This window comes from Schistocerca americana, chromosome 1 (assembly GCF_021461395.2).
Source record: "Schistocerca americana isolate TAMUIC-IGC-003095 chromosome 1, iqSchAmer2.1, whole genome shotgun sequence".
NCBI classification, from domain to species: Eukaryota; Metazoa; Arthropoda; class Insecta; order Orthoptera; family Acrididae; genus Schistocerca; species Schistocerca americana.
The window spans coordinates 1,128,105,751-1,128,130,545 of NC_060119.1; the positions used below are offsets into that span (position 1 = coordinate 1,128,105,751).

The 24,795-nt window shown below is 40.2% G+C and overlaps 1 protein-coding gene across 1 annotated transcript in view; it reads right to left on the reverse strand.

Moving 5' to 3' along the window:
- Positions 1 to 1,201: 1,201 nt before the first annotated feature.
- The window catches only part of LOC124619126 (conserved oligomeric Golgi complex subunit 3), a 108,177-nt gene continuing 84,583 nt past the window's right edge, over positions 1,202 to 24,795 (reverse strand). Inside the window, exons 10-15 of the mRNA XM_047145403.1 lie at positions 23,812 to 23,965; positions 19,996 to 20,171; positions 17,845 to 17,971; positions 17,165 to 17,376; positions 10,607 to 10,807; positions 1,202 to 2,962 (exon numbers count right to left, since the gene is read on the reverse strand). Of these exons, the coding sequence (XP_047001359.1) occupies positions 2,783 to 2,962; positions 10,607 to 10,807; positions 17,165 to 17,376; positions 17,845 to 17,971; positions 19,996 to 20,171; positions 23,812 to 23,965 (1,050 nt within the window). The 3' untranslated portion in view covers positions 1,202 to 2,782. The remainder of the gene's footprint in view (positions 2,963 to 10,606; positions 10,808 to 17,164; positions 17,377 to 17,844; positions 17,972 to 19,995; positions 20,172 to 23,811; positions 23,966 to 24,795) is intronic.

Here is a 24,795-nt window from a genome sequence, read left to right on the forward strand (position 1 = left end):
CCAATGCATGATGGGAGTGGCGACTGGGTGGGTTTTTGGAGGAGGCTGGGGCAGGGAGGGAGAGAGATAGTAGGGCAGGTGTGGTGGATAGTTCAGTGCTGCTAGGGAGCACACGGGGACAAGGTGGAGAGGGTAGAGCAGCTATGCGCAGTCGGGAGGTTAGACGGACAGCAAGGGAGAGTTGGGGAGAGGGGGTAGTGGAAAACAAGAGAAGTAAAAGGATTGGGTGCGATGATGGAATGAGGGCTGTGTAGCGCTGGAATGGGAACTTGCCGTCCACCTAACCTCCCGACTGCACATAGGCCCTACCCTCTCCACGTTGTCCCCGTGCACTCCCTAGCAGCACTGCTCTGGCTGCTACCCCTACCCTACTATCCCTCCCCCTCCTCGCCCCAGCCTCCTCTTCACCCCCACCCAGTCGCAACTCTCATCATGCACTGGCGCCGCTGCTTGCAGTATGGCTACAGTTGCCTTAGACTGCAGTCGTGTGTGAGAGTTGCGTTTGCATAAAAGTGTGTGTTTGTTGTCTATTTTTGACGAAGGCCTTATGAGCTGAAAGCTTTATGTGGAACAGTCTTTTTGTTGTGCCTATCTGTGACTCAGCATTTCTTGTACTGCCAAATTTGATGTATAACTTTTCTTTTTTTTACACAGCTCAAATGTCTTTGATTTTTCACACTTACTGATAAACAGCAGGAATGATCAGTATTTCGTAATCTGCCTTTGCTCTTACATGCAACCCACTTTCAGCACTGTAGTGCATCATTTGATCACTGTGGAGTTCTAGCACTGGACTACTGCAACACAGGCACACCAAAAATAAATTAGCGTGTCTACGGGTTGGCCCCCTTCTATCTGCTGGTTTTAACGGCTTTGTCAAAATTTCATTTTTACACTTTGACGATGATTAAGGGAAGAATGAATGTTGACATAGCATTGTCAATCTTGGGAAATAGAACTAAGTACTGCACACTAACTAACTGACTATTGTTTCAAGCAAATGATTTTGCTTATTTTGCAAAATAATATCTTGTTTATGAGTCTGAGGTAGTGTTTTACACAATGACCTTGATGGGTGATGGAACAAAGAGCATTTCATGTAATGCAATGTAACACAATATTTTAAAATAATGTTTATTCAGTTTTAGCTTTTTGTGCTGGGATATTTACCTTTTAAGTTATGCGAGTTAGGAAAGTTACCTTCTTAACCAAACAAATTTTATTCAGATCACACAATATACTCAATACAAAGTAAAAGTAATGGCCTTAATCCTGTGGAAAAGCCAAACTCTTCACAACATCCATTCTCTGTGATTTGGAAAAGCCAGTGGCGAGTTTCAGTGCAATGGAAAGATGCAGTTACAAGTTGGAGCTTTCACTCATTGCTGAGATGAACTCAGAACTCTCCCCAATAGGCAGGTATCTGCATTTTAAGTCTTAGTCTGGCACACAGTATCAGCCCACGTGAAATGCTCTACAAAGACAGTAACTTTATTTCTGAAAATCATTTCTTTTTTATCATCACTGTACAAATTAACTATTTTTTCCATTCACACAGCACCACAGTATTTAAAGTACAATAACTTACATATAAGGCAACTTTACACACAGCATTCCTGGTCATAAAATTTTAAGGCAAACATACAAACATATTCTTGCTAAGATACTGAAGAGCAGCTGGCAGTGACATAGCAGCAAAAACTTGTGTATTGCAAGTGCCAACTTTTCATAAAAGTCTACACGATTTGTAAGTTTGCAAGAGCTACATTAACCATCAGGGACAAAATATATTTTTGTAAACCTAATACAGACAACTCTGTGGTTTTACATAATTGAGAGATTACAGACATCCCCGTGTCACAAATCTCAATATGTTTATTGATTTTAAATTGAACATATGACTGTTGTATGATTCCTTCAGTTTGAAGGATTTCAGTCAAATGTTGTTCTCATGTGCGAATGTGTACATTCATCCCTCTCCCTTAAACATCCTGAAATTTCAATTTCTTGTTACACCTTGAAACAGTTGCTTTTATTATGTTAATGCTCTCACAATATGTATTGACTAGTTATTATTTCCATTTGTGTTGACACTTGTTTTACACAGTGGAAAACCAAATCTATGAGTAAAGACATAATATAAACTGCCTCTTATGTTGTTTACAAGCACGGAATCAGTACTGTCTTGTACAAGTAGCAATTTTTGCCTCGAGTAAATCCATTTTTATTGTGCTGTGAGATAAGTAAATGAAAGTAGCCATATCACATTTCTGATCTTCTGACATGGAATTGTAGAATTCTACATGGCATTTGTTCTATCCAGCATATTCTATTGATGGTGATGGATTCTATTCATGTTTTGTTTATGTGATACAAAAGCTGCCAAGTGTTATATAATTCCTTTTACATCACCTTTTCTTGTACTTGACACAACAGTCCAGACTAAACTGCTGTTTTCAGAACTGGCAAGACTGCATGCATAAGAATTTATCAACTGGTAAGAAATAATTATAATTTAATTTACTTTCAAAATTCTTATGCCATTTACTTTTAGTCAATACTGATAATATGCTCAGAATACTAATTACATGTCAACTTAAATTTTAAATACAAACAGGTGATATTATATCTTAGGTAATAAAAGCACAGCCAGGAAGAATGTTGGTTCTTTAGTTTCATGTGTATTAATTCTCATCAGATATAACTTTTGAGATCACCAACATTCACTAGCAAAAAAGATAAATTTGGCTTATATAAGAGTACATGAAAGCAGTTATCACCACTACGTTGTTGCGTCAAGCTGCTCCTCACGAACTGAATCTCCAGGCATCAATGATGCTGATGAAAGGAGGACAGCTGCCTGTTCTGGTGTAGGACAAGCAATTACTAAGAGGTCTTCAGCTGAGTATCCGCCATTTGCAAGAATCTGCTCCAAGCGTGCCAGTAATGCTAACACATTGTTCTGAAATAATAAAAAAGTGCATATTATTACACCATTAGTGTGAAAGGTACCTTGTACAGAAATTCTAGTGGTTTTACCCAGTTAGGGAGTAACACAAAAAATCTCAGGACAGCAATGTGAGACATCTGTCTGCTTCATCTTTGGGGTCCAGTCCTACAGACAAATCAGGGAAACAGCTATGGGAACAAGAAGTACATCCCCAACCTCTGCCTATCTTTTCACAAGCTCCTAAAAGCCCCTCACTCAATTGTACAGGATGGGCCTATGGGCAGGCAGTGGGCGTTATGGAATGAATAGGATAATATTTAGACAAAGGTCATTTATTGGCGAAAGCTTGTTAAAAATGGGTCACATAACCAGGCCTAGGGAGGCGACGGTGAGCCAGAGCATAGAGTTTGACGAAACACAGTTTGCGAAGCTAACGAAAGTTGGCGTCTGCCAATCGGACCAGTCCGAGCGGCAGGCATGCTGGCTGCGAAAACTAAGTCCCCAGCACCGCAGCACCGGTAGAAGCGGGGGATGTTCACTGCTACAGGGCACACGTCCAAGATAGTGAGAAGACAAGAGTACAAGAGAGTGGGCCCAGTGACGGGCGGCCGCGTATATTCGACGGATCACGCGGCTTCCTCCGCCCTGATTGGTCAGAACCAAGAAACCCGTGGGGGTGGCAATGGAACTTTCCAGAGCATTGCCCGCTAAGCGACGCTTGGGGCGGCGTTACCTCGTCAGCACGCGAGGGAGGCGCGTGGCCAAGGTGCCCTTCCATGGTGCTGACTTCCTGTTGCTGGACTGTGGGATGAAAGAATTTACAGGCAGCTAACACTGTCAGCTGTGGCTTGGCCGTAATGAAAAAATGAATTTACCGTTTGAAAGCTCATATAATAAAGTAAACTCCCCTACTGTCTGGCTCATCCTTTACACAATACAGATTAGTGGAAATTTTTGTGGTCTGGACGTGTGGTGAAGAACTAATCCACTTCCTGCAACAGCTTAACTTCTCTTCCCAACCAAAACACATACTGTTTCTTTTTTGGTGTCGTGCTACTTTTGATCTCATGAGCACCTGGCTGCTTGTGTATGAGCCAGCAACTCTGCTCCCTACCACCGCCATCTGTCAGCCACACAGCAATTTTAATTGCAGCTTCATCGACGCATGAACTGAGATCATCTCATCCTAATATCCACCAGTCACAATTCACTGCTCTCTTACCTTTTTTGTCAAATTTTATGGCATTCCCATACCAATATCCTCTATATAACAAATTTGCTAATCCTGCAACCCTTTCCACAATAAAAGCTGCCCCGTGCATCCCTTTGTTATGACTTACTTCAGCCCACAGTGGGTGGAATGCTCGAAAATGTGGCAAAAATCTGAAGATAAGATTTTGTTGCAGGTGGATTGAAGGAATACAAATTTTTGTATTAAAGGGTACTTGACCAATGAACACGCTTTTCAGAGCCGTGTAGTAAAGTGTTCAACTAATGTGTCTCAGAAGATATCAGTACGAGGCAAAATGGGCAGTATTTTTCGATGTATTATGATGATTACTGCTTGTGGAAGTAAGTAACATGCATGTGCACCATCCGGCCATTTTTGAACTATGTGAACCATTCATAGCACTGAGTATGGCTTAAGCACTCACCATTGTGGGCTTCCTGCATCATTTGGTGGGTCTCTGCAAAAGTTTTGCTCAAGTTTCATGGAAAATGAAATGCACATATGCTGCTCCTCTAGCTCTGCCATCTCAAACTTTACAAACCATGCAACACAACCTTCTACTCAATACAGCACTGAACAATAACTAGCACAGACAGAACGATGAAATATCCTGCAGTTACACATTAAACACAGGCATGTGAAGGGACGACAACTGCATTTCACTCCAATACACCATATTTTGTAGTCTAAACAGATTGTTTACAGGCAGGTGATCAATGAAAAATTCATGACTTTCTCTGAAGTGTTATATACTCTGAAACAATATACTTATGATGATTATTTTATGGACGATACATAGGCAAATTACTGATTTAGCTAAAGGTTAGGTTACTAATTTTTTTCAACAAAACATGTACTCGTACATCTCTGAACTACAGCAGACATCGTGTTCACTACACAGGTATCAAGTGAAGTAACTTCGAAGTAAAATACAGTAATGCAATGAGATATTCTTTTTTCATCTGAACTGAATAAACACTTTGTAACTGTTCTTTATAAAATACTGATTATTGCTGATCGTCTTTATTTGAGAATACTGCAAATGCAAATATGGCAACACTTCTACAGCAATTTTTATGATTAAGACAATCGAACTGAGTGGCACTTGCGAATCTCCATTTTCAATGTTGGCGTTGCCAAATCTACTTACATTGTGTTCACAAGGAATTTATGTTTTTTTATTACTTTATCACTATGATTTTTCTGATCCCCCCCTTTTTCTCTCTTTAATTTTTGAATTTTTCATCCTACCTTGTATCTTTCTTCCCCTTTTAATTAATTTTTATATTTATCTCATCTTCTCAATGGCCCTTCTACCATCTTCAAGTGCAGAAATCACAGTGCTTGCTACTGCAGTACCTTTAAATCTCATCCTCTCTAAGGGCCTCTTTCAAACTTAGGGCGAGAGAAGAAAGTCAAGAGGCATATAAACACAAAATACCCTCACAACGTACGAGATACATTCATGGGTCAGACAGAAGGTGCCTTTACTTAGTGGAGAGTAACTGCCACAAAATTCAACCTTTGATGATCACTGGTGCATGCCACATTGGACTAAAAACCGAACTGCTGCATTGTAATCTGTACTGGATCAATGCATTCAAAACAGCCTATGGTCTACTCTTGGAAGCAGTGGAGATGCCTCTTGATATTTGCTACATGTTGCTGGTGGACTGAAAGTTGCAGAGAATGCAAACATTGCCTGCTGCCCCCTCCTCCCCCAATTTCTCAGAAATTAACTGAGCTATGTGAGCTCCACTGGACTCATTATTTGCCTCTTCAAACTAAAAATACTAAAAGTGTACTAAAAGTACACTGCTCAATAGTAACTGCTTCCTTACTGTCAAGTTCACTGGACAAATCTGCACTTACTTTCAGCTACTCAATTCATTCAATACCCATCTACTTCTTTTGTTCTGATTTCAAAGTGGAACAGTCAGACTACTCCTCTTCCTCTCATAATATATCAGTGTTGACGACAGACACAGGCAGAGACAATTGTGCAAACTCTCCAGTTTGTAAAGCTACTTTGGACTGAACTAGATCGGTATCATAAATGGCTCATCAATTCTAACAGCCCAGCAATACAGAGGAACACAGCGATCATCTTATGAACATAATGCAAACAGTTGTTGACCTGCAGCATTATGGAACTTCAGCACACTTTCTCTGTTTCAGTCACACCCTGAAAGCCTCCAACAAAGTGAATATGTGGACATCTTCACAAAGGTCATTGTGCATACAATGAGCACTTACTTATCCCTGATTTCAGCACATTCAACTACATCCCCGGACATGACGTGAGGATATATGATGCACAAAAAGAATACCGGGAAAGTACATGGAGGTGGAGGGTGTCAGTACCTTAATGTGATACCCCAGAAGATCATGTTTTATGAACTGAACATGCAGCAGGCGATACCTTTAGCACATGATAAAGGTGCCTTTCTGTCACACAAGCTTTGCCAATCACCTATAGGACTGGTGTTGGCCACTCGCCAACATGTTTGTGTGACTCAGCATCAAAATGAATGTATTCTTTGTGTGTGTGGTACGGCATTTGGTTACTGCCTTCGTGCAAGATACTACAAACAAACAAACTAACTTCCTATTAATGTCTTCATGTCATAAGATGCAGAAACTTACAAATTAATCTTTCTCTTTTGGAAAGATGTAATTACCAGCTACTATGTACTCTGTATGTACTAAAATTAAGTGGTTGTAATTATAAGTTTTACTAGAAAGGTACTATAAGACGGACTTGTATGTAGACCCGATCCTAATAAAAGTAAACAAACAAACACAATTAGGTTCAGAGAGACCTGTCAGTCCCCCTTTCCAATCCACCCCAACAAATTTCTCTTTCTTTCCTGAAGAAGGAACTTACTGTTTCAAAAGCTAAGTATAATGTTTTTATTTCAAGCGTTCCTGTCAGCAGTACTGCAAGTTGTGGCTCCTGAAGGTAAGTAGATGTTAGCCTTTTCTGTCTTATGATTTTTACAAACATCTAAATACTATTGATTAAATAATCTCAGGATATCAGCCGAATGGCAGTATCTTCTTATCAAAATCCTTTAACCAGTTTCCTACTTGCAAATTTCAGGGTCCTGTGGCATCTGATCTTTTATAGCCGCTCAACTCCAGACTCTCCTGCCAAGTGCATAACAGCCAAGTCAATTGTGTGCCTGCGGAGGAGTGTGTGTGGTGGAGACCACCTGACTGGATGAGGGGGGGGGGGGGGGGGGGGGCAGCAGGGGTATGAGCATCAAGTCGTGGTGTCGCTTGCTAATTCTGTTCCCTTCCACCACTGCTTTAGGACTGGAGCTTCTTGGTGGATTTTCACTCTCGCCTGATCCCACTCAGAGCTTACTTGAAACCTGTTGTCCAGGTTGACGAAAGTGTTTTGTACTCTTATTTCCACGGTCTCTTTGAAGACAGATGGACAGGCAACGAGACTGAGACACTCCCTTCAGGAGTCACAACTAACTTGCCTGGTCTGCAGTCCAGTGGCTACACAAGACAGTTCAGCCTCAAGAATCAAACATTTTGCCTGAAGACTTGAATAGGCAACTTTCTGAAATGATGGTATGAGATGATGCCCCAATTCAACTGATGCCCTGAAAAGATTTCAAGAACAAAATTTGCTGAGAAAGCCTGCAGTTCCATATAAAACACTAATTTTACGATAAGATCACACTAATCACAAAAATACAGAACATAGAGCTAACAGTGCACTTAGTGTGATATGCAGTAGACTTGGATACAATTGGCCTCGGAAAACTGACAGAGACCCAAAAATGTAGCACCTATTTCTGGCAGAATTCACAAATAGAATTTTTTCTTATTAGATGTACAAATTTAAAAGGTTGCCACACCATGTAACTGAAGATGAGGCCTTAGTGCTTTGAAACTGACTGTTAAAACAATAAAAGACGAGATTGATTAGCTTTTTGACTGGAATGTTCCATTTTGCAATTAAGCACTTTTTTCCCAAACATTCTCTGCTTGTCTTTTTCTTTTGGCTCTATTTAAGCTTTCAATAAATGTCTGTTTCTGCTGAGAAGCAGCAGCATTTTCTCACCAGTGAACTGATTGCTCCTTTTATTTCAGGTTTAACTTGCCTTTTTTCTTTTCTCACCCAATTCATTAATTACAAAATCTGCAGCATATTAATTTTAACCTTTTGTGGGCTCTTGTATCCGAACTGTACTTGACAATGCTAGAGATAGAACCGACAAGAAACTCTGCACAGAAGTAGAACAGACAATAATTTCAACAATGGAAATTCTGGTAGGAATATCAACAATATAGGAAAAGACAGATTGCTACTTACTGTAAAGGAGACAAGTAAGTTGCAGACAGGCACAATTAAAGACATTTACATAAAGCTTTCGGCTGCAGCCTTCATCAGCAGAAGAGAAACACACACCATTCATACACACAAGAAAGCACATCTCATGCACACAAGACTGCCAACTCCAGCATATCTGGCCAGAATGCAACTATTATGTGGGGTGCAAGCAGCAATCTGGATGGGATGGAGAAGGGGAAGGGATAGTAGTGTACAGGTGGGAGGAGAGACGAACGCTGTCTGGTGGAATGTGCAGGGACTAGAATGGCAACAGGCACAGCGTTGGGACTTGTGGGGCAGGGAGGAGGGGAAAAAAAAGGAGCACAAAAGGAGAGGAGAGGGGAAAGACTGGTGGATGGGTTGGCAGCGGTGGCAACGCAATGTAAGTGTCTTAATTGTCTGCATTTTAACTTGTCTTCTTCATGGTAAGTAGCAATCTGTCTTTTCCTACATTGTCGAAATTAATTCTACTCGCACTTTAGTGGCAGAATTTCGGTGCTGTCAAAATATGTTGACAGGTTTTGCTTTCTGGTCGCTATAGTGCAGACTGCAGACATCATAAACTGTTGGTCATCTGAAAGCATAAATGAATGAATGAACACACACACACACACACACACACACACACACACACACACACACAAAAAACAACAACAACAACACGAAGCGTTCAGCAACAACTACCACACAATTGCTTGCTGAGGTTGGCAATGTCGTAAGTGTGATAGTTCAGGTTTGACCTCTACTGCTATTTCGTGCAACCACAGTTCTAAACACCTGTCACCCAAAAATTGCTGTGTTAAAGTGTCTGTGTTTACCAACTTTTGAACTATATCTAGCAGACAAATGTATGGGTATATTTGGTCTAAGGTGCTATGTTGCATTACATAGCACGTACCTTATACAGACCAGACCATTCAACCATCCACAATTATGTGCCTCTCAATCATTGAGCACTATCTTTCCAAACTGGACTTCATTAGATGATGTGCAATACCAGTAACTAAAAACTGAATACATTTTTGACATTAAGATGCAGAAAATAAAACTATTTCTAACTAAGCCTGATAAAATAGTTAATCTGGATACAATTCACTATGAAATAGCATTTATTACGTAATTTCCTATTTTCACATTTTGAGACAGAATTCACATTTATCATAAAATCTGAATTTTTCAGGTCCCTACTGAATGAGGGAAATGTTAAACATCAAAAGAGCAAGATCCTGTTATTAATGCTGCAAATTCTTTAGTTAACAAGGATGAAGAGATTCAAGTTTAAAGATTAGAATGACAGCACCAAAAGCACATTTATACAATACATTCACCCATATTGCACCAGCGACTTGAAAATTTTACTTTACCTGGAACTGAAACATCAAAAGTTCAAAGTAAGTGTATAACATTTTCTTTCTTTGACTCAACCATATGACCTTTTTTACACTATATCAACAGGAAAATTTTCCTGTGACCTATTAAGGCAAGGACATATTTATTTATGTACTACGTTTATCAATAGATAATTCATTTATTCACCACATTCATTTCTCTCAATTTGTTTGTTGTGATCTAGAGAAACAATGGAAAACTAAAATTTGAATGGCTAGATAGAGGTATGAATCCCTCTTCTCAAATAAGAGTCCTGGACCACAACACCACTTCATTTGGTCCCTGTTTGCTGACAGAAACCATGTTCATACAATGACATTATTTATGACCAAACTGTAATAAAGTGAAAGAAATAAGTTATAAATACGCTAGATCAAAAACTGTCATTGTGAGTGGAATGATACTTATGTGCAAGCAACATCAGACACATTTATACTTTGAAACCAAATGTTTTTCCTTGGCCACGCACAAACAACAAATGGTTGGGGGAGATAATACACAATGTAGATGCTACAAAAATACGGAAAAAGTAAATAGCAAGTACTTCAACTTCTCTATTAGTTACCTAAATAATTTTGGAACACGTTTCTCTCTGGAAACAGAAATACAACCACATTATTGTGTCCAGTGTTGTTCACTTATATGTTCTTAAGTCATTTCAATAGTTAGTTATGTGACAGCATACCTTTATTGGCCTGAAAAGTATGAACTCAGTCTCCCGGTTTGCCAAGTAGAGCTGCATGCTGCGCTGGACATTTGGCAGTTTTGCTTTTATAAGTCGTTTTGTCTCAGCAACAATTTCACTAACTGCTGCTGGATGTGCAAATGGTTGTTGTGAGAGTTTTACATTCTGTACTTCTGCACTCATGCTGGAGAATACTTGTGCCTGTAACAGAATGGTAAAATACACCACCAGCGTACGCTTAGAAAAATGCGTACAAAACACATTTTATATAAAGTTGTATTGCACATTCACAATGTGTGTCAGGACTGGCAACAGCTGACATCATACTGTCGTAGTAACACAATGTGGCACCTGGCTACTGTGTGCAAGACACTTTGTTCAGAAACTCTGCGACTGATCTGTAAAGACACACAAGTCCAATTTCTGCAGTTCTGATGTAATACCCACACTGCTTCATGTGGAGAAGAAGGGCAGTAGTCCAGTTCCACCCCATGGCCAATTCAGAAAGTGTTAAATGGACATGCACCCTTTTAACATGTCCTAAACTGGATACTGTGTGCATATTACAAGTATGGTAACAAGTCCAAACTGCAAAAATTGGACTTCTGACCCATTTCCTCTCAGATATGGAACTGTTTATCTTGCAGGGTTATGTAGTAGCAATTCTAAAATATGCAATGAGCATTATAAGATTATCTGATGACAGTCATGCAGTGGGGATATTTTACATATGCACTACAAAAATTAAAAGAATGCATGTACATTATGTGATCCAAAGTATCCGGACACCTGACTGAAAATGACATACAAGTTAGTGGCACCTTGCATCGGTAATACTGGAATTCAATATGGTATTGGCCCACCCTGAGCCTTGATGACAGCTTCCAACCTTGCAGGCATACATCCAATCAGGTGCTGAAAGGTTTCTAGGGGTATGGCAGCCCATTCTTCACAGAGTGCTGCACTGAGGAGAGGTATCTATGTCTGTCGGTGAGGCCTGGCCCGAAGTCTGCGTTCCAAAACATCTCAAAGGTGTTTCTCTAGGATTCAGGTGGGGACTCTGTGCAGCCTAGTCCATTACAGGGTGGTGGTGGTGGTTGTGCAACCACTCCGCCACAGGCCATGCATTATGAACAGGTGCTCAATTGTGTTGAAAGATGCAATCGCCATCCCTGACTTGCTCTTCAACAGTAGGAAGCAAGAAGGTGCTTAAAACATCAATGTAGGACTGTGCTGTGATAGTGCCAAGCAAAACAACAGTGGGTGCAAGCCCCCTCCATGAAAGACATGACAACACCATAACACCACCACCTCTGAATTTTGCTGTTGGAACTACACACACTGGCAGATGATGTTCACCGGACATGCATCATACCCACACCCTGCCATCGGATTGCCACATTGTGTACCGGGACTTGTCACTCCACACAACGTTTTTCCACTTTTCAATCGTCCAACTCTTACGATCCTTACACCAAGCAAGGCATTGTTTGGCAATTACCAGTGTGATCTATGTCTTATGAGCAGCCGCTCGAACATGAAATCCAAGTTTTCTCCCCTCCCTCTGAATTGTCATAGTACTTGCAGTGGATCTTGATGCAGTTCGGAATTTCTGTGTGATGGTCTGGATAGATGTCTGCTCATTACACATTATGAGCCTCTTCAACTGTTGGCGGTCTGTCAGTCAACAGACAAGGTCGGCCTGTACGCTTTTGTATTGTAAATGTCCCTTCACGTCTCCACTTCTCTATCACGCTGGAAACATTGGACCTACGGATGTTTAAGAGCATGGAAGTCTCGCATACATATGTATGGCACAAGTGACACCCAATCACCTGACCATGTACGAAGTCACGAGTTCTGTGGAACCACCCATTCTGCTCTTTCACAATGTCTAATAACTACTGAGGTAGCCGATATGGAGTACCTAACAGTATGTGGCAGCACAGTGCACCTAATATGAAAAATTTATGTTTTTGGGGGTGTCCGGATACTTTTGATCACATGGTGTATTTTTACATCCAAAACAATCTACTAAATGTTCCACTCACTGTTAACAGATTTGGGTGGTGGTGAACTGGTATGGTACTTTTTTGTTCCAGCTGAATACACTGCCACAGAAAAATGCAGCTACTTATTTGAAGAAGCTGACACGTTATACAGCATAATCAATACTCTGTAGGAGCTCAGTGAAATACCAGGGATAAATTTTAAGCAGGTCCCAGATAAAATTTCTTAACTCTGTAGCATAATGCTAAAAATACTCCCTCTGCGAGATTTATGTTGCCACATGTCCAATGGAAGACAAGTTATTCCTCACTTAAGTGTGATCATCTGCTTTTAATTTTTCCAAAGAAGAAATTTCTGAAAATAGTTATCTGATCAAATTACACACCATATTCAAGTGATGGTAAATCTGAACAGCAATGAGAATGGGTTTGAAGTCCCAACATTTATGCACATTTCATAGATACATGAGGACCTACTACTGCACTCTCCCACCAAACCAAACAGCAACTTGCTTGTGACCACATGGGATCAAAGACAGTAACTATTTAAAAATTCAATAAAATAATTTTGTTCATGCATACACAGTTGAATCAAATTATGGTTTTAATCATTAAAATTACAATCACAATCTTGCTTCTCATGAACTGTGAATATTAAACGATGGGATCTCCAGGTTGGAACATTGACAATATTTGGCAAATGACAGATTGCTACTCACCATAAAGATGGCCTATTGAGTTGCAGACAGGCTCAACGAAAAGATTGTTACACAATATAGCTTTCGGCCAAAGCTTTCTTCAACAAATGAAACATTTACAAAAGCGACCTCATGCACACAAGACCACTACCACCGGCACCTCTGGTCAGAGAGCAACCGTCACATGAACACCACTCTGGAGTGGGGCAGGGCAGCAGCAGGATAGCAGGGTACGGGTGGGGGGAGAGAAGAGCACTGTTTGGCAGGGGGTGCAGGGACTAGTTGGCGGCCTGACCAGATTGCCAGTGACACTGTGTTGGGATGTAGGGGGCAGGGTGAGAAGGGAGCACCCCCAAAGGCCAGCTACAAGAGTGCCCCGTTCGTCACCTGATACCAACCTGGACTGGAAAAACTGAACCACATTGTTCATCACAGCTTTGACTATCTATCATCATGCAGTGAAAGGAAGGACTCCTACCCAAGATCCTTCCCACCCATGTTAAAGTGATGTTTTATTGCTGACCCAACCTTCACAACATCATAGTCCATCCGTACACCATTCACAACCCCATCCCCTTGCCGCAATGATCATATCCCTGTGGAAGGCCCATGTGCAAAACCTGAACAAACCACTCACCCCGCCTATTCCAGTCCTGTCACAGCATCAAAGGTCAGGCAACCTGTGAAAGCAGGAACGTCGTATACCAGCTCTGCTGCAGCCATTATGCAGCTTCTTTACATTGCTATGACTAACAACCAGCTGTGCATCAGGATGAACTGTCACTGGCAAACTGTGACCAAGAGCAGACCAGACCACACTGGCACAACACGCTGCTGAACATAACATGCTTGATTTCAATCACTGCTTCACTACCCGAGCCATCTGATTCCTCCCCTCCACCACCAACTTTTCTGAATTGTGCAGATGGGCGTTATCCTTGTAACACACCCACTGCTCCCAAAATTACCCCGACCTCAACCTACGGCAACCTACTGCCCCCAGACCCACCACACAAAATATCCAGCCCCTCTGCCCTATCTTCTCCCCCCTAGTCTTATCTCTCACCCTCTGCCAATTCACCCTCCAGTCATTTCCCCTTTCCTGATCCTCTCCGTTTCTACTCCCACACTTTTTCCTCTCCCTGCACCACCTCCTGACACTGCACATGATAGTCTCATCGGGCCGCCATCGAGTCCCTGCACACCTAATGCAGACAGCGCTCTTCTTTCCCCCCACCCACACCCTGCCACCTCGACCCCTTTCCCCATTCCATTCCATATTGCTATTCACATGACAGACACATTCTGGTAGGAGCTGCCAATGGTAGCAGTTGTGTGCATGAGGTGTGTTTGCTTGTGTGACTCATGTGTGTTTCCTTTGCCACAGAAGCCTTTGGCCAAAAGCTCTCACGTGTAACAGTCTTGTTGTGACTGTCAGCAACTCAACAGGTCATTTCTATGATGAGTAATGTATTTTTTTCAAATTGTGAATATTTTTATTTCTTTGCCTTAGGAAACAACTAGTGACCCATAAAGGTAGCACTAATTATCTACGCCAGATGACTTGTCTGGTGTAGTGGTAATAAATTATCTTAATCAGTCCGTCTGTTAGTAAAAACTGAATCAAAATTCCGACAATAGTACCCGAGGTCTTCACATAGACACACAAAAACATGGTGGAGACAATTTACTAATACGTATAGGTGCAAATGCTTTGAGCCAGATAGGAACAATGTGTTGATTGACCATATTAACAATAGTCAGATTCTGGCTCTCTGATATTAATTCTATGGTGGTTAGGCAGAACTGTGGGCATGGTGCTTAATGTTGCTGCATTGTCACACTGCTCATTGTGCTTATATATGTGCATTCTCATAGCAGGTGTCTGAACAGATTAGTTATTGCTGATTCAGTCTGAAGTACATTTTATTGCACAGAAAAAGTGTAAACACTTCGTTTTACTCTTTACAATACAACTTCGTTTGATATGCCGTCTGCTGAGTTTATAGGAAACAATAAAATGTGGTGAAAGTCCACCAATCTGGCTGACAACAAATTTAGGCAAAGTCATGTACTGTACATTAAACGGTAAATAACAGTCATGGTGTGTGACTGCTATTGACATAACTGCAGTTGCACTTTGTTATGATGATGTGTGTGTGTGTGATGAAGATAAAGTATATGAAATACACCACACACACAGTGACATAGAGTCTTGCCAAATTGAAGTACAATTGCATCACCAAGCCACAACAAGAAGCCTCAAATTTGTGTACCCTAACAATGGAGCTCATGCTATCAAATATGTATTAGTCAATAAAAATATAAATATACATGTGACTAACTTATTCATAAACATATGTACTGCTCAACAAAAGATCAAATATCACCTGACATTATTACAGGCATATGACACAGTACGGAAAGTATGTAAGTGGAACAGAGATGAGTAGGGAATCATTCTATTGAATATAAGGGCGGGCAAATGTGGAAATCCACTGACATTAGCGACACTGACAAAGGGGAGGTTGTTACGGCTCAGCATCTGGAAACAAGCGTCTTGAAAATGCTGAACTGAATGAGTATTTGCGTGCTACTGTTGTATGCATCTATGGAAAGGGGTTGAAGGGTGGTGAAACAATGAGTAGGTGATAATGTATTGATTGTCCGTGCCTCATCACACAACACAGTCAGAGGCTTACCCACTCTGTGTGAAGCACGGTAGCTGGCAATATACAGAAGATTTAATGACTGAGTACTATGTTGGTGGAGGCACAAATGTTTTGGAACACTGTCCCATGCATATTGTCAAACACGAGGTTCTGCAGCAGATGACCTCTAAATGTTCTGAATTTGACCCAACCACATCAAGAACGGACTGTGGATCAACAGAAAATTGTTGCCAGTTTGGATGAATCATGTTCCTTGTTACAATGGGTCAATGGCCGAATCCAAACACTATATCATCCAGACAAACCGTTGCTCGAAACATGCACCTTGCCCAAATGCAGGCTGGTGGGGACAGTATTATACTCTGGGGACATTTACCTGGGATTCCACAGGACCTGCATCGATAACTGAAGGCACCACGCCAACTGTCAACTATGCCAACATCATTGGAGGCCACTTGCATACCTCCAAGGTTGATGTCTTCACCGACAGTGATGGTATCTTCCAGCAGATATCTGTTCGAGTCATGAGGCCAGAATTGTGCTACAGAGGTTTCAGAAGCATGCTACTGAGCTCACGTTGATATTTTTGCTACAAAATTCACCTGGTCTGAATGTGTTGAAACATATATAGAAAGCTATCAGGTGCCAGCTCGCACCCACAAACCAAAGGCTCATAATTTACAGGTACTGTGTGACCTGTTTGTAGGCATTTGGTGCTCTATACATCCAGGAAAACACCAAGGACTTGTCAAATTTGTGCTGTGCTCATCACTGCAATAATGTGTCTGGTAGATGGACCAACATGCCATTAAGTAAATGGCCCTCATGTTTTGACTCATAATAAAGCATCATCAGCTCATTGCAAAAAAGTTAACGAATCACTAATTACCAAATGAATAACAATTAGAATGACAGAGCCATGTTTGAAAACTATGAAAGATAATGAACACTTAGCAGTTCACAGAAGAAATCAAAGATATAAAATTATGTAGAAATGGGGTAGGGGTGGATAATTCTATCCGAACCTTCGGGGCGGGGGAGGAGGAGGAGGATGTGGTGAGGAAGCTGAAAAGAAAGACTTCTCGTAACTTACTTTTGGTTCATTGCCCAGACTTTTCTACTATCACTGTCCAGGGAGAATAACAAATAGAATTACTTGTCAAAATTTGCTTTGTATACCTTCTGCAGAAATGCAAGAACTGGATCCGCCAACTGTGATGTGGCGTGATTTATAAAAGCCTCACAGGATGCTTTAAGCTGACGGTCTACTTCCTTTCGAGAATCTAGCAGCTGTTCCTTCACTTGGGGTGTGCCTTCCAACAAGAACTCAAGCAGTGCATTATTTGTCCCCAGGGAAAACAGGCGGCGCTTCTTTTGGAGAAGGCTGAAAGCTGAACAGAGAAATACAGAAACAAGTTATTCACATAGTTATCTGATTGTACTTCAACATAGTTCAACTAAATAATTTTTTTTCCTTCTGTTTCCAATAATGATCATAGAAAGATTATCATCAGAGTCAATAAAAACTTTTTGAACAAGATTAAGTGATAAAGTGAGAAATTGTTGAAATATATCACTGTCAGAACAGTGAATACAAATGTCTTAAAAATGAGAAAACAACAAAATGTGCCATTTATATCAATGTAATTACTTGAGGAAGATTACTGTGGAAAGCATATTATTCCTTGAATTTGGGAAGGGGTCTAAGGTTAGGGGAGTGGAGGGGAGGGTCATGTGAGAAATGGCAAAAACTGGAAGTAACGAAATGAGGGAGCGCGTTGACTGAAAATGGAAGTGCATGGGACCAATAATTGCAACCACATCACTTTACAAAGTCAGACGCAAAAATTCACACTGACCTGCAGTTTTCATTTTGCTAAAATCCAAACTCATTTCCTTGATGGTAAAATCAACTTGAAATGGAGCTATCTGCTCTCTTAAGATGAGTAAATGCTTTATTTGGAAAAGTTCACCATCAATAGGACTCTGAAACAGATAACACAGTACATATATATCTCTACTCCCTTTGACACACACACACACACACACACACACACACACACACACACACACACACACACACAGAGAGAGAGAGAGAGAGAGAGAGAGAGAGAGAGACAGTCATCATCACAATTCAATGTTCACTCTTTCTGAAATGTTTATATGTTTATGCAGTCTTAAATCTGATTCTGACGTAAAGTATTGTCTCCAGAACCTTTCCTAAGTTTAAAACAAAACTTGCTTCTCTTTCAGATCAGGTAACTAAAAACTCAAGCAAACATCAAATATCACACATGGAAATACAATCACCAACAACTAACCAAACCACTAGTCCTGCAGCTACTCGCAACACTGATTCTAGAAGGATGTATGTACACTATGTGATCGAAAGTATCCGGACACCCCCAAAAACATTTATTTTTCATATTAGGCGCATTGTGCTGCCACCTACTGCCAGGTACTCCTTATCAGCAACCTCAGTAGTCATTAGACATCGTGGAAGAGCAGAATGGGTCGCTCCTCGGAACTCACGTGATCAGGCGACTGGGTGTCACTTACTCCTAAACATCCCTAGGTCCACTGTTTCCAATGGGATAGTGAAGTGGAAACATGGAGGGACACGTACAGCACAAAAGCGTACAGGTTGACTATGTCTGTTGACTGACGACTGACAGACACCCGACAGTTGAAGAAGCTCGTAACTTGTAATAGGCAGACATCTATACACACCATCACACAGGAATTCCAAATTGCATCAAGATCCACTGCAAGTACTATGAGAGCTAGGCGGGAGGTGAGAAAACTTGGATTTCATGGTCGAGCAGCTGCTCATAAGCCACACATCACACCGGTAAATGCCAAATGACGTCTCGCATGGTGTAAAGAGCATAAACTTTGGATGACTGAATAGTGGAAAAATGTGAAGAGTGACGAACGAATCACTGCACACAATGTGGCGATCCAATGGCAGGATGTGGGTATGGCGAATGCCCGGTGGACATCATCTGCCAGCATGTGTAGTGACAACAGTAAAATTCGGAGCTGGTGGTGTTACGGTGTGGTATCACAGCACAGGCCTAAATAGATGTTTTAAGCACCTTCTTGCTTCCCACCATTGAAGAGCAATTCAGGGATGGCAATTGCATCTTTCAACACGTTGGAGCACCTGTTCATAATGCACAGCTTGTGGCGGAGTGGTTAGATGACAATAACATCCCTATAATCGACTGGATTGCACAGAGTCCTCACCTGAAACTATAGAAACACCTTTGGGATGTTTTGGAACGCTGACTTCATGCAAGACCTCACTGACTGATGTCGATACCTCTCCTCAGTGCAGCACTCCGTGAAGAATAGGCTGCCATTGGCAAAGAAACCTTTCAGCACCTGACTGGATGTATGCTGAGAGAGTGGAATATTGAATTCCAGCTTATCGATGGAGGGCGCCATGAACTTTTATGTCATTTTCAGCCAGGTGTCTGGATACCTTTGATCACATAATGTATAAGGAGACACCTTGTGGCATTTCAGACTACACTTACCCACCTGAATACAAAATTCAAATTTTAGAAACTTTTGGATACCTCATGAGAGGCAAAATGAGGTGAAACTCAATCAGTTTTCCATCAACACTATTTATGAAACTATAAAATGTGGGAGAGAAAAGTGCCCTACAAAGACAGAAAGAACTTGCTAACAAGTGGCAGCAGAAACTGGCGCAGGGAAAATATGAAACAAATGCTATCTTTCAGAAGCATTTTCTCCTGCATTTGGCAACAGATAATGGAACAAACTTGAAATGTGATTTCTCTTTCTTACATTAATCTTTATTCCTGATTTTCTATAAGAAGGCTTAGAAGTAAAATTAGCACATGACTGGTAGAATGTGACAGAAAGCAATGGTATTCATTGCCGTGAACTATTTTAAGAAATGTTTATAATAGTTGACACTAACACAGTAAAATCCCTAAAAAACTATAAACATTTATATTTATATTTTGTAATAATACCTTTCTTGCAGTAATTGCTTGTGATGCTGATGCCACACTTTGGATGCACACAGACAATGCCTCCTGCGAAAGACCCTGGAAAATGGTTCTGTCAACACAGCGGTAGAGACGAGACAGACAAACTAGTGTTCTTCGAACAGTTGGGTACCACATTCCATGCAGATCTGCTGGCGAATCTGTAAACAAGACATTTCTACATCAACATTGGTTGGAGCACTGTGTGTGGCCAAAAATACAAGTTTATTTCAATAAGAACTCTTTATGTAAGTTAACTCTGGTAACCCACAATGCTGGATCTGCTATAATTCTTTTGCAAAACTGTTTCATTGAATGGACGTTTTGACAACCATATAATAGAATTTTTGTGCACTAGATTGCAAAAGCGTAGTAATTAAGAATGACAAGTGATCTTAAAACAGTTTGTTTGTATTTAATAACAATTTCTCCATGTGTCTGATGATGTGAGAATGCAGGAAAGGGAACTGGCCTTCATCATTATCTTCAGATGACGGACAGAATTATTCCTGGCAACGTTTGGTTGTATATGACATCCAAGGTGCAAAATAGTACTTTTATGTGATGTGCAACATAAAGAGACAGGAACTTATGGATAAACCTAAATGTAGGGCTTGTACACACCTAGATTTCCTCCACAGTATGGCCTTGGAGTGAATGTTCACAAGTTTATTCAGATTAAGTTACCTGACTGAAGGCCATTTTTTTCTGTATGGCAAGGCAAGGCGTCATGGCAGTTGAAAAATGAGCAGGCTTTTTAGACCAGACATGTGTGCTCATTGAACAGGAGACAAAGCACTTGTGAGGAGGAGAAGAGAAAACAATTACAATTCTGATACCTATGATATCAGACAACTACTTCAAATTCTACTTTTAAATGTTTAATTTTAAAAATAAATTAATCCTCACTTATCCAATGATACATGCAAAAACTCATTCCATAACTAAAAAGCTTCTGGTCAGACGGTCAAACTAAACCAAAGAAATTAAATTTAAAAATATGTACAGTTTGCAAATGTGTTGTTTCATGAAGTGAATCATGATTTGTTACACTTTTAACATATATCTGATTCATATTCATACATTCATAATAAAATTTCATCACAAACTGAAGTGATGCTAATAACAATATCCTAATAATAATAACAATATAAAGAAAAGACAGATTGCTACTTTTCGTAAAGATGACAAGTTACAGACAGACAACTAAAAAAAAAAAAAAAAAAAAACTTACACGTTAGCTTTTGATTACAGCCATCATCGGAAAAGGAAACACACACACACATGACTACCATCTCTGGCAGCACTGACCGGTCTGAGCTGCCGGAGATGGCAGTTTGTGTGTGTGTGTGTGTGTGTGTGTGTGTGTGTGTGTGTGTGTGTGTGTGTGTGGTGTGATTGCTTGTGTGTATGTGTTTCCTTTTCTTTTGGCAGCCGTAACCAAAAGGTAATGTGCAAGTGTTTTTCAGTTATGCCTATCTGTAACTTAACATGTCATCTTTACGGTAAGTAGCAGTCTATCTTTCCCTTATATTGTTGATATTCCAACCTGGAGTTTCCATTGCCTAATTAAAACAAAATTTTCAGTTTATATTACAGGAATTTTGCTACTGAATAGTAACATTTCTCCCACAAAACATCTGTAAACTTACTTTTAGGTGATCTAGCTTCTTGTTGAGTGTATTTTTGTCTATGAATTTATTATATATTTCCATCCTCATATAAAGTGGAGACTGTACATATAATATCAATTGTAAATTCTCATTGTTTCTCATGTTGTAAGTGTGGCCAAAATTATTCTCCTCAAATAATTTTTGTCTACTGTGTAAGATTAGAATTTCATAAATTATAGGAAGGGAACAGTTTAAGATTCACAGTCTCTGAAATAATGATTATGAGATTCTTTTAGCTTTGCAACATACAAGTAATGACAGTTGTCTTTTGCAGTTCCAGTATCTGAGATATGTCACATGAACTTCCCCAGAAAATCAGACGGTATCAACGTCTTCCACAAGTAGATTGTTATGCTATATTTTAAACTCTACCATTTGGAATGTTTAATTTTGAAATGTACCATATGGGTTTATGAAATGTTCAGTTTCAACCATTTAACTGGATCCATTTTTCTAAGGTTTCAAGTGTCTGTATAATAGAGCTCCGAATATTTTCCGCATTATAAGCCTCTATTAAAACAGAAATAGCATCTGCAAACAATACTGATGGGGAAGTTACACTTGTCAGCACATCATTCACATGGAACAGAAGAAGCATCTGCTCGAGAATGCTGGCATATCTTGTGATACTACACTGTGTTTGAAGTGACAGTTACCCTTCTCTTTGTTTCCTGTTCTGCAGGAACGATATAATCCAATACAGAGCACTATCTGTTCTGCAGGAATGATATACCGAATATAAGAGCACTAACTAATTTGTAGATAAGCAAGGACTAGTTTACTGAAAGGCTTTTGTAAGATCGAAAAGATACCGGCAGCTTTACTGCTCTGATCTAATACTTTGCTTATATTTTCAATATAGTTACTTGTCATATCCAGGTTTTTTCCTTACTTGAATCCAAACTGGTTGCTTAGAATAATGTTTGTTTTTTTACAATAAAATTTTGTAATTTGGACTGTAGATGCTTTCTCCAGCAACTTTAAGACAATTGAAATAATAGAAGAAATAAGATAATAGTTGCCCCTGTCTTTCCTCAATCCTTTCTTGAAATTCAACACACCAGGATAGCGCCTCTGTTCAAAAGAGAAACAGATTATTTGATTTCATGGAGGTGCTACTACGTGGTACAGTCCTTTAATCACTTTAGTGGGTATCACACTCCATGCAACAGATTTATTGTTTTTTAATGATAGTATTTCATTTTCCAAATTCTTTATCAAAATGTTCTCTTTAAATCTCCATGTACTCAGCTTCTTGATAAAGTTCAGAGGGATTTATTTTACTCTGATAATCTGCTACACCACCACCTGCCTTCAATATGTTCATGAAGAATTCATTTACGTTAACTGGCAAACACAATGCTAAAGAGTTGTGAAATATTGAGAGAATATGAATGACAGAGTGATTGAGTGGAAGAAAACATTTACATGAACACAGATTGCAGAAGAGACCGTAGTATGAGACTGTTGCAACTAAAGAAACAAAACATAGCACAAAGAAATAAAATGTGAGGGTGCAGTCTGACAGAAATCAAAACACACTTATGCCTGGTGTAAATTTTTTGGATTATGTAATGTGTAACTACAGTGTTAAGAAGTGGGTTGGAGACAAAATACGTACTGAAAGTAGTGAAAAAAACTGAACAGGAAAATATTTGAAAAGAAAACAAAAGGAAGATTAGAGTTACATGTTCTGTCAACAATGAGGTCACCAGATACTAATCACAAGCTTTGACGAGGGATGGATGGGGAAGGAACTCAGCCATGTCTTTTCAAAAAACCACGTAGGTGGGGTTTGAACAATCATCCTCACAAATGCGAGTCCACTGTGCTAACCATTGCACCACCTTGTTAAGTGGAAAGAAAACTGCAACAAAAATTCCAAAATGGGGCTCTGTTACAATGGGTACAAGAAAAATGTTTAATTTAGCTTGAACAACTGTATGTCAGAAAACAGACCAAAGCAAAAACCAAACACAAACAGATTAATGCTTCTAAAAAAAAAAACAAAAAAAAAAAAGAGGAAGAAGAAGAAGAAGAACATTAGAGCAAGAACAGTATGTTTTTGTGAAACAAAAAACAGTTCTGCAAGAAGAGAAATACATTATGATGTTTGGACTATACTTACTACCCGTTCTCGAGCGAGGTTGTTCTACTGTATTGTCACTGTTGATGCGTGCAACTTCTTGAGATGTTGCAGAACCTACAGAGACGATGGATGACCTCGAGTCTGAACGCCTCAATGACTGTGGAGTCTGATCTTGCAGTGACTGGGCTATACTCTGTAAATAATAAATTGAAATATTCTCACATTAGTATATGAATGAGACGGTAATGCAAGCTGCATGCAAGTTATAATACCTACAACTTTTTTCCTCACAAACTAAAAAGACAAAAATTGTGAAACTTTTATCACTTATTCACATAAGCTCATTCCAGTTGTACACATTTTTCACAAAGCTGACAGCACAATTCCAGGTCTGCTGCAGATACTTCTTTAGGAGTCCGGTCAGACTGCTGGAAAATCATTAATGCAACAGGGGCACAGCTAGTGAATGTGTAATCGCAGACTGTCTTTCATCGTCTGAAATGGCCAAAAGTTAATACGAGCCAAATCAGGTGAGCAGGTGAGTAGGAGCACAAGAAATCGCTTCAAAGTACTTGCCACGAAGACACTGGGGCGTCGCGTTCGTCCGATGCGCCGGTGAACTGTTCTGGTGAGAGGGCACATGTGAGCCTTTACCAACCATTTTTCGGACAATGCTGAAAGGAGTCCATTCTTCAAAACATTTCGATATGTTGCACCTATATCACAGTAGTGCCCTTTGGAATGAAACAAGTAAGGATTACCCCATCACTGTGCCACATTGAGATCATCTTTGTTTATTGTCACACAACTTTCCACCTCCTTTGAACTGTCACCCCCCCCCCCCCCCCCCCCCCCACTAGACACATCTGTGACACCATCATGTCTCACTCAAGTGGCAATGGGTTTCAATCAGCGTCACACCACACAAATGGACAAAACAAATGATCACACACTGTTCTCTTAATGAAAATGTTGCCATTTAAGTTATCTAAAACAGTTCTCACTCCTGCTGTTACCACTAGA